The 11,644-nt window shown below is 31.6% G+C and overlaps 1 protein-coding gene across 2 annotated transcripts; it reads left to right on the top strand.

The window, feature by feature from the left end:
* The first annotated feature begins 520 nt into the window (after positions 1-520).
* On the top strand, positions 521-8,918 carry LOC111890257 (receptor-like protein EIX2). 2 transcript variants are annotated; one of them, XR_008224772.1, is made up of 3 exons: positions 521-997; positions 8,435-8,504; positions 8,615-8,918. XR_008224772.1 is itself a non-coding variant. In XM_023886411.3 (2 exons), exons 1-2 carry the CDS (start codon positions 937-939, stop codon positions 7,743-7,745), a joined length of 717 nt encoding a protein of 238 aa, XP_023742179.1. In that variant the 5' UTR covers positions 533-936; the 3' UTR covers positions 7,746-8,097. The 2 variants fall into 2 exon arrangements, 1 of the variants encoding a protein (XP_023742179.1); XM_023886411.3 differs by lacking the exons at positions 8,435-8,504; positions 8,615-8,918 and adding an exon at positions 7,090-8,097 and having other exon boundaries at positions 533-997.
* The last annotated feature ends 2,726 nt before the right edge of the window (positions 8,919-11,644 follow it).

The raw sequence follows: 11,644 nt of genomic DNA, 5'->3' as shown, positions 1-11,644 counted from the left end.
CACATCGACTTGAGGCCATCAACTCGACGAGTTCCAAGTCAAAATGTCATTTTTAGATAAAATTATTATACCTGGGAGTCGGGGTGTTACAAATTCATTAGAGTTAAGGACGTATGATTCAAATCTAAGTTCTTTAAAGTATTAAAAAATACATAAAAAGATTTATAATAATACTCGAATGATTTGTGATAAAGAAAATAATAAAAGAAAAAGGCCCCTCTAGTTGAATAATAAAGAAAGTATTAATAGAGCAAATGCATATCAATTCAAAAAGTGTTATATAACAAGAGATTCGAACGTAGACCCGTATTGTTAATAAAGCATCTAAAAAAATATCTCTTACCCAACTCAACTATAAGAAGTTTTGTCAATTTTTTAAAAAATCGTATCAAAATGAGTTAACTTTGGGGCCCAAACCGTTACGAGGCCCGGTGGTTGTCGCCCAACTTGCCCCCTTAGGGCATGATGATATTTAATAGCTTGGTGTTGTTTCTAGTTGTAATTGTTTTTTAATTCTCAATGGTGTCTCGTGTAGTTGGGATAGTCAAAATTCCCTATATGCTATAGTTTTAATGAAAAACATCAAAGAAAAAGGAAGAACATATTATATGCCTTTCCATAATACTTGTTTCTAATTCCCTTAATTTTAGTAAGTTGATGTCTATGTTTTTATGGACAGGGGCGAAGCACTTATAGGGCCAGCAGGGGCTCTGGCCCCTGAAATTTGGGTTAGAAATAGCCTTATAACATCAAATGTTGTAAGTATAGGCCTGCTATTGTAAACTTTGCACGGTGGCCCCTCCTAATGAGCTCTCCAATAAACAGAAGCGCAAACCAATTGACTAGTTAGAAGTCAAAACCGATCTTCCACTCATCCCTAAACCTTTCACAGTCGACAATTCCGCTTCTGCCCCATCTTCGTTTGCTATCGCTTGGATGCCTTCACCTGGACACCATTGCATCACCACTGTCGCGTTCACAGTTCACCGGAAATCAGGTATGCTCTCCGTTTTTCTTCTGCAGTTCTCTTTATTTCTGTTAATAGAAATTTGAAAGTAAGAAAGAATACAAATCTGTTTGTTGACTTTGATCGAATTTAGAGTAAAAACTAAAAACTATATGTAACAGAATAAAAAACAAGCAATATTTTATCTAACCTTTCAGAAAGAATACAAATTTGATGAAGCCATATATGAGATTTGACCAATTTATGGGAAAGGCTAGAACTGTTTTAGAAACATACAGTATGAAACAAGAGACATAAGCTTTTGATGGAAACTCTTTGGTTGGTATAACGATTCGCCATCAAGTAGTTTCTTGTTTCTGAGATAAACTGCCGTCCATATTCTTATATCAATGGTGCTAGCCCCAACTGTAAGGACCCATGGAACCTTGTTTGTTCCCTTAGAAGGCCCAGAATCACCTGTCGAACAGCTCACGAAGATCCTTTTCCGTATGGCTTTAAAGGCGCTAATTGCAAGAGAATCTCGATAGAAGGGTACAGAAGCTCCACCAAATGAAATCAAAAGCACATCAACCCATCTCCTATAGTTGTATCCATCGCTGCTATACTGTCGCTTTTAGAACAATATTCCCGATTGCATACTTTATACATAGCCAAGTGTGCCAGTATCTTGAAATTTGATATCACAATATGCATTTATAATCGTAGAACAGTTGACTTCAAGAATCAAGAAGATCAAAAAGTCTTCAATTTGAGCATATAGACAAACATTGAGTTCAAATAGAACCTTATTCTAGAAGTGGGAATTCTTTTAAAAATTATAAAAATCCTTTTTTATTGAATCAATCAATTTTTTGACAGATTTAGTAGGAAAACAGTATCATTTATTGACTTATCTATCTACACCAAACCCATTGAAGCTATTAATGAATTGTTGCGGTTTTTTGTTAATTTTTGTATAAAATAAACTGATGGGTGATGAGTCTTTGCTTCTGTTTGTCTAATTTTTTATTTTTATTGAGTGATATGTTCCTCCATTTTGATTTTTATAGATACAATCATCGGAAAGATGAAAACCATTGATTATTTGGTGTATTTTTGGTTAATAAACTGTTGCAAGTTTTTGTAAGTTGTTTTTCTCTGTGTTTTTGGTGTTTATTTTTTTTTGTATGTCTGTAAGAACGGTAAGTTTAGTTTATAACACATTCGGCCTCCCAAATTCCACTGTTTATGGAGATAACGGGTTATGTTTGGCTTAAGGTGCTCAGGCATTTTATTGGCCATTTCATTGTTAAAATCCTTACACTCCACTCACACCTATAGTTTGTAAATTGGTTTCATAACACTAAAAGATGGAAATAGGAATTAAAAAAAAGTTAATCAATGATAAAAAAAATTGTTGGTTTGAGTTGTAGTGTTCTAATATTTTTTGTGTTTTAATGTTACTGATATAAATAGAGGTTACTACATAATCCTTCCTAATAAATAATTTTTTTTGTCATATGGCATGCTCTCATTCATTTTGGCAAATGTCAATTTCTAGTAATTTACAATTAAATTATTTCCACTTGTCAGTATAAGACAATGCTACCTAATAAAAACGTATATGATCTAAATTAAGTAAATTAAATAAATCTAGAAATTCAACCAACTTTTTTTAAACATATATTAGGAAAATCTTCAATCAATCTTGAATTCAATTATGATCCTCCAACAATCAAGCATAGATTATAGTGTTTCTTTACAAATTTAAGCTTGATTTCATGAATCATTTATATTTCAAAACCTTTATTTGATTTGTTTCAAAACTTTTACTTTATATTTTTCAAATCTGTCAATGAAATATTTTCGTTTCTATATAAAAGAAATTATGTTCAAATTGGAGATTTATATTCAAAGAAGTATTTGGAAATTTATGATTTTTATAAATTATTTAGAATATTTCATTAATGGTTTTTTTTGGATTCAATTACATACTTATTCAATAAAGTCTTTAGTTGTATGTATTGTATTATTTTAATAATCGGTTGATGTTCAAAATTTTATATTAGTTTTTTTAACAAACCTTGTAATACACAAGTTTTATACCTAGTTTAAAAATAAACGAGAAGTCAAAATATGGTTCTATTTTTGATAAATGAATAATAAAATATTGTATTATAAACGAGAAGAAACCCAATTGACATCTAAGAAATTACTTCGTTTGAATGGATAAAAATATTTCTGAATTAAAATTGAAAAGTGAAAATTACTTCGTTTAAATGGATAAAAATATTTCTGAGTTAAAATAAAAAGTGAAAATAGATGTCCACACTTTTTTTTTCCGTAAATAAGTGTTTTCTAAATGACCTTTACTATTACAGTACTAGTTGTGAGACCCGTATGATATACGGGTTGAATAAAACAAAAACTAAATATAAAGGTTTAAATAAAAATTTATTTAAATTTGAAATTTAAAATTTAAAATTTGAATTTAAAAGGAAACATATTAAATACTATATGAGTTGTAGTATTGTAATTTACTGACCAATTTTTCAATTAAGGCAATTATTAATTAAGGAGTAAATGTGATGTGTTAATTAAGAAAAAATTAAAAAAATAAGAAAATGACAAATGTAAAATACATTTATTCGAAAATATCAAAAAATAACATGTGTCAAAGTTAATAAGAGGGTGATATGTGGCAAACAGCCCATGTCATGCTGTTTGTGGGCCGGGTGGCTAGCTGAGCTCTGCCATCAAATTTCCACGAAAAACGCTGAATTCTGACTACAGTACAGAAGAGGCGCCGGTGAGTCGGTGACTGTGAAACAGAAGCTGCCAAAGAGGAATCAACACTAAAAGCCCCAAATTTAAGCATACCGTTGATAATATTAATAGCAAGTCTCTCGTTGAAAATTCGGTATTATCTCTCTCAAATTTTATGTTTTTTTTAGAATTAGAGGTCGTCTTCCGAAATTCATGAAGAATAACTTATGTTCATCGGTTAATTGATGCTATGAGAGACTCTTAGTTTGATTTATTGTTATATATTACACTCTACAGCGCTTATGGATCTCATGATCATGTTCATTTAGCTTTAAGAGAGGCGTCCAGAAAAACAGCTAGATTAGATACCATGGCAACCAGCTACACAATTCATTAAAAGTCTTGTTGTTTTCATTACATTGTCGAACCAACATTTTGTTCTTTTTACATATTTAGTCAAACACTTCATTCTTTTATATGAAGTACATCACATTATGGGATGTTCATATTGTGCAAGGACAATGATATGACTAAACATCTTTTATGGTTCCATGTTCTGAACTATTCATTCATTTATATATAACAATTAAAGGTGTACTAGTGCTGTTGGCTCTTTTATATTGTTTTGTGTGTGAAAAGAAAAAAATTAATTTCTTTAACTTAATACCAATGTTAGGGAGGTCTAGAAACTGTGGTCGTCTATTCTTTAATTTTAAAGATGTTCAACTTTTTAGCATAGACTGGTTAATAAAAAGAATTCATTCAATTATTTGACAAAATATATAAATTGCAAGTTTGTTAGTGCTACCCTCTTGTTTTAGAGTCACTCCTAGTGTAGCACTTTTTACAAAAAAATTGTTATTTTTAACCATGTAGGAGACCATGGATTATAGTTGAAAAGGACCAACTTGGATTGTTTCTAACAAGTTTACCACTTAGTTAATTTAAGTGAGATAAGTTCATTTCATAGTCATTAAATTCTTGGACCCAAATGATATCATATCACTAGACTCACTGATATCTACTATATTTGATTCCATCAGCTCATTTTTAGGGGCTCGTTTCATATAACTAGAGGATCGAAACTATCATAAGATGGGAAAATATATAATTCATAAATACAAATTTCCAAGACTTGTAATCTAATTTGGGGCAATCTGTTTTTCCATTCATCTTTAATTTGTCTTACATTTTCATTGAAATTTCATAGAAATTACGTATCCTAGGACTCACACAAATAGGCCACCAGTTTGAGGCTATTCATTTGAATCTTTCGTCTTCACAGTTGAGACTATATAAACCCTCATGAGGGGCAGTTTGAATATGCATCCCTACCAAAAAAATTGAAAAAAAAATCACAAAGATTTGCATTAATATAATGAATCCTTGTGTTTTTGTAATTTTCTCACTTCTCTTGCTACATCTTGAAACTACAACTTCCAACCAATTGGGAGGAGGAGATGAAAATGGTGTTATTATGAGAAAGTGTTCCGATAAGGAGAGACGTTCTCTTCTTGATTTCAAAGCTCGCCTCCAAGACCCTGATGAAACTCTCTCTACATGGAGATCTGAAGAAGAAGAAGAAGATTGTTGTAAATGGAGAGGAGTCACATGCAACAACCAAACTGGTCGTGTCATTGAGCTAAATATTAGCTCCGGTGGCCTTGAAGGTGAGATAAGCAATTCTTTGCTTAACTTAAGCTACCTGATTCATCTTGATCTCTTCTCTAATTCTTTTCATGGAATTATTCCCACGTTCATTGGTTCCATGACTCGTTTAAGGTACCTTCACCTTGGTTCGAATCATTTGAATGGAACCATTCCCAGGTCTATTGGTTGTTTGACAGAATTAAGGGAGCTTTACCTTTCTGGTAACTCTCTTTATGGAATCATCCCTCTAGAGCTTGGAAACCTCACAAACTTGCAAGTGCTTAATCTTGGATCCCTTGGAAAGTGTAGAGCTGGGAACCTAGAGTGGTTATCTCATCTTTCTCATTTAGAGGCACTTGAAATGGATGGGCTTTCTTTAGCCAAACAAAATTATTGGGTGGATGTGATTTTGAGTCTCCGGAAACTATCTTTTTTAAGCTTAGGGGGATGTGAGCTCTCACAGGTCATGTATCCATATTCTTTTTCATTTCTCAACTCTTCTTCTTCATCTATTCAATCCCTTTATCTTGGAAACAACAATCTCACCTCATCCATGTATCGTTGGCTGTTCCCATTAACCAGCAATAAGCTTCGTCGTCTTGATATCTCTAGAAACATGTTAGATGGGATACCCAAATATCTTGGTAACCTCTGTAATTTGGAACGTTTGTATTTCTATAACAACTTCGCTGTTGTCGAATTTCCTGATTTTCTCAACAACTTGTCTGGATGCACATCTCTCACATTACAAGGGTTGTATGTTGGACATAACCGATTGATAGGGACACTCTCCAATGAGACCTTAAGATTTAAAAATCTTTCCATTCTTGGTATGAAATCTTGCAATCTAGGGCCTCACTTCCCCAGATGGATTCAAACTCTGAAAAATCTTTCATATCTTGATATTGCCAATAATAGAATTTCAGACACAATTCCTCTAGGGTTTTGGGACATGTGGCCTTCTCAATTAACATATCTCAATCTCTCTTCCAACAACATCAGCGGGAAAGCACCAGATTTATCATCAAAGAGTGGCTACATTTCAATGATAGATTTGAGTTCCAACAGATTTTATGGCCCAATAACTAATGTCTCTTCCACTCTGACATCACTACATCTTTCTAGAAACAAATTCTATGGTGGAATCTCCTTCTTATGCCAAATTAACCAGGGGTTTTTAGTTATTCTTGACCTCTCCCATAATTTTCTAAGCGGACAAATTCCAGACTGTTTGTGGCATTTCAAAGAACTAAAAATTCTTAATCTAGAGCACAACAATCTATCTGGAAGGCTTCCTACCTCTGTTGGATCTTTGATTAAACTCGAGTCATTGGATCTATACAAGAACAATTTCTCTGGAGAATTGCCTCTGTCTTTAAAGAGTTGCACGAGCTTAAACTCATTGAATTTGGGGGCCAACAAGTTTTGTGGTAATGTGCCTCTTTGGATTGGGGAGAACTTACTGAAATTGTATGTTCTTATCCTAAGATCAAACAACTTCTTCGGAACCATCCCTTTACAATTATGTCAACTTGAAGGTATTCGAATTCTAGACTTGTCAGTGAACAATCTCCATGGAACAATCCCCTTGTGTTTGGGTAATCTTACAAGCATGATTCAAGAAGGATTTCTACCAACACATAATGTGCATTCCTATTCAGTTAAATTTTTTTATTCTGGAGGTTATCTCTATGATGAACGTGATGATAAGTATATTGACCATGCAGTGATTGAGTGGAAAGGATATGAACGTGAATTCATTAAAAATCTGGGGTTGTTGAAGAGCATTGACTTGTCAAGCAACAACTTAACAGGACAAATCCCATATGAAGTTACCAAGCTCTATGGACTGCGTGCACTCAACTTGTCAAAGAATGGTCTACATGGAGAGATTCCAGAAAAAATTGGTCAACTGAAACAACTTGAAACATTGGATTTATCTAGAAACAACTTGTCTGGAGAGATGCCATTAAGCATGTCTGGTATGAATTTTTTAAATCATCTAGACGTGTCATATAATAGCTTGTCAGGGAGAATTCCATCCAGCACTCAACTGCAGTCTATTGATCCTTCAAGATACATTGGAAACCCGAGACTATGTGGACCTCCCCTTACTAAAAAATGTCATGGAGATGATGAATCAAAAGTACCACATGTCATTGCTGAGAGTGAGGATGGTGGGGAAGACACGGATGAATTTTGGGGGTGGTTCTATATTGGTGGAGGCACTGGTTTTGCTACTGGATTCTGGATTGCATGTGGTGCTCTACTTCTCAATCGTCGTGGGAGACATGCTTTTTTTCATTTTTATGATAGATGCAAAGATTTGGTTTATGTGAAGGTGATGGTGTTCTTTGCAAATCTGCAAAGGGTTGAAATGTAGTTAAGGTTGTATTTTTTTTTTAATAAAGAATTTTATGGGCCAATTCTCAATGTAGGTTATCTGTGGAATTGATGCTTGAAGATGGTCCATTCATATATACTCGTTACTAACATGCTTTAATTTGTGGGTTATTTACAAAAATTGGCTTGCTAAACTGGACTAATAGACCAATAAACAAAGAACATGAAATCTAAATTTGGGATTTTCAGTTTAGAGTTTCTATGAAAGCGGGATTTGGCTATATAATAGAATAATTATAATTATGTCTTTTCGATTGCATTTAATTGGCATGCATTAGGTTTAATAAGGAACTCCTCTAATTAGAGTATTTTTCATACAGATTCTGTGGTCTAGACGTCTTTCTATGTATTTGACTATTTTCTCAAATTATATTCTATGTTATAAGGTAAGAATGCTTATTAAAAAGGAAAGAATTTTGTATATACCTTTATTAGACGTCTAAATATCATATTTAGCCGATCAAAAATCTAAATATTATATTTGTCTTTCCTAATATTTTAAAATATCGGATTTTCCCCAATCTAGTTTTTAATTAGTTTTTTTTTATTATTTAATAATCTTTTTTTTTTTTTTTTTTTTTTTTTTTTTTTTTTTTTTTGCATTTTAAAGTCATTAAAATTGAAAAAATATCTAAATGGACTATAATACCCTTAACCTCTAAATCGCAGGAATCTCCTTTTACCTGTTGGCTGCTGCGATGATCGATTGACAGATGATCATTGTTTCTAGTCCTTCTGCGTGCGTCTTCTTTATGCCTTCTCGCCCAAATCTTTGTTCCAATCGGCTACAGTTTTCTGGTAATTTCATGGTTTTCTTTGTCAATTGAATATTCAATTTGTGATTGCTAGGTCGCCTACGCATCTGGAATCTCAATTTCTTGAAGCCCCTGTATCAAATTCACAATTCCCTTTTCCATAAATGCCATTCTTTTAGGCCACGAATCAAGATCACATGCTTAATTTTGGTTCTGGATTTCTAATGTTTCATTTATACCACAGGTACAGTGGTGTTGATTTCAAACTATAATGATTTTTTGGTATAGATGTGTTGTTTTCATGTTATTATGTATTATGCTATACAGGCAACTTTTGCTGAATTAGATGATGGACAATCTTTACCAAGTTTTATGAAAAGTGCATAAGAGTTAAAGTACACAGCCAATATTGGTAGCTACATTGAAATACATTGCTATTTATATTATATACTTGTATTTTCCCATCATCTTTCCGAGTCTGATCAATATTAATATGAAATTAGTATAGGAAACTGTTACACAATTGGATGACGAACAATCTGAACCAAGTTTCATCAATAGTGCATAGGATACAAATATAGATGCCATTTTCAACCATGATAGATAGCAAAAAAAAAGTCTCGATGGGCAGGAACCTTCACAAAAACTTTGTGAAAATCTACCTAAGCATGTAACTTTTTTCTTTTTTTTTTTTCAAAATACAACGACTTAATAAGAATAAGAAAAAGAAATGGAATGAAAGTGGAATGCTGATAGGGTTTCATGCATGTCCATTTGGTTGATGGTAATTCGGTATCAGTAGATGTTGACATTCCAGATAAGTTGGAACCTAATCATGAAGTTCCTGAAATATAGGTGCATTTTTTTTGTTAGTAATATTTAAAAAGACACAGATGTTGAATGGTAAATCAGGATTCCCTTTTTTGCATCTTTCAAGCCGATACTTCTTCAAATTTAAAGACACAGATGTTGGTTGTTATTTAAAAAGACATTATCAAAGTGTGTTGTTTTAAATAGGTGTAGCTGACGTCCACCTATTACCTCTTTTAATTTAGAACTATCGATGACGATTAATTAGAAATCGCTCATTATGCATTATTGGGTCAATAGTGTTTTTATGTTACATTATAAGTCTAACACCATTCCTTTTATGAAATACACATTGTCATTTGTCATGGGCTTTCCATATTCTATCACCACAATGATATGACTAAATATTTTATATGGTTGTAATTGTATCAGCTACTTATTTTTAGAAGAATACAAATGTGAGACTAAAAATTGTCGTGCAGTTTTCTTCTTTAGCCTATGGCTCAGAAAAGCGTCTAAGTTGGTTCTCATAATAATATTTTCTTGGTAACAGAAAAACATTTTGATATTGTTATCGTCTCAATCTACCCTAATAAATAAGATTATTTTTGACAAATGTCATATTCTCATTGTGTTTGCCACATGTAATTTGTGAGTTTTTTTTTTTTTTGAATAAATTTAAATCCAAATATCATTTTGTTGTTTTTTTGAATTAAATACCATTAATATGCCATATCATACTAATATTTATATTTATATATGTAACGTATTAAATACATTGAATATGACAATAAAAGCAAAGAATCTTAGAAAAAATCTACCATAATAAATAATGATCATTTTTTTGCCAAATGTCATCTTCTTATTGAATTTGCCACATATAATTTTTTGATTTTTTTTAATAAATTTAAATCTAAATGTCATTTTGTGGTTTGTTGAATTAAATTCAATTAATATGTCACATCATACTAATATTTCTATATGTAATATTATCATTTTGTTCATAATAACCAATAATGATCATTTAATTTTTATTTTTACAATTAGTGTCAATTTCATTTATAAGGTAAAAAAAGTTGAATATTTATTTGAATATGATAATGCAAATAAATCATTTCATAGATGATGTAAATACATAAGCATAGTGTGAAATGACCACTTGCAATTTCATGATTAATAGAGTGATTTAGTTTAAGTTATAACAAACTATCGCTGATGCTTCAACAATTTGTTTTTACTAAAAGTACTTTCTAATTCCTCATTTCATGATTACTAGAGTGAATTGGTTGCCAATGTGGGACTAGCCCAATTATTAGATGTTTTACATCTTAGATTGGAGGTCCTGTAATCTAGACGTTGATGAATTCTACTAACTTCTGACTGCTAACCGACCGTTAAAAAAATAGAGTGATTTGGTTGAAGTTATTGAAAACCATGGTTAACTCTTCAACATTTTCTTTTTTACTGAAATCCATAATAATTCCATATTTCAGTTAAATCCTATTGAAATATATTGTTTTAAGATCTGTTGATGTTTAATCCTTAGTTTTTAACATTTCTTTTTTAAATCAACACATGTAATACATGGGTTTTAACGGAAGTAGACAAGATATTATGAATACTTCATGAAGTTCTTCCATGTCTTGTCAAAATGCAAAGTTCTAAGATTAACAAAAAAAACATGAGGTTACGTGTTCAAACATTAGATATTGAAGAAACAACAATATTTGCAAACTAGCTATTAGATATAAAAGAAGGAAATATTAGTGGTTTAAATGATGACAAGACAATTATTGATTTTCTGGATGATTTTCTCATTAGTTAAATCCTATTGAAATATAATGTTTTAAGATCTGTTGATGTTTAATCCGTAGTTTTTAACATTTCTTTTTTAAATCAACCAATGTAATACATGGGTTTTAACGGAAGTAGACAAGATATTGTGAATGCTTCATGAAGTTCTTCCATGTCTTGTCAAAATGCAAAGTTCTAAGATTAACAAAAAAAAAAACATGAGGTTAAGTGTTCAAACATCAGATATTGAAGAAATAACAATATTTGCAAACTAGCTATTAGATATAGGAGAAGGAAATATTAGTGGTTTAAATAATGACAAGACAATTATTGATTTTCTGGATGATTTTCTCATTAGTGATTCTATTGATCCTGTTGATTCGATAGTTGAATATGTCTATTTATTTCAAAATTTTATTTTAGAAAATGTTTAATATTTATACCTTGATATTTGATTTTTTTTAATCAATCCGTGTAGTACATAGTATATAGCAAAACACCACACTCAATACTGATGGCT

This window comes from Lactuca sativa, chromosome 6, assembly GCF_002870075.4.
Source record: "Lactuca sativa cultivar Salinas chromosome 6, Lsat_Salinas_v11, whole genome shotgun sequence".
Taxonomy (NCBI): domain Eukaryota; kingdom Viridiplantae; phylum Streptophyta; class Magnoliopsida; order Asterales; family Asteraceae; genus Lactuca; species Lactuca sativa.
This window is presented reverse-complemented; position numbering and strand designations above follow the sequence as displayed.

Coding starts and splice junctions, on each gene's coding strand:
- LOC111890257 (XM_023886411.3), top strand. CDS start 937: ATGCCTTCACCTGGACACCATTGCATCACCACTGTCGCGTTCACAGTT. Junction 998..7,089: donor CACAGTTCACCGGAAATCAG/GTATGCTCTCCG, acceptor TTGACCATGCAG/TGATTGAGTGGAAAGGATAT.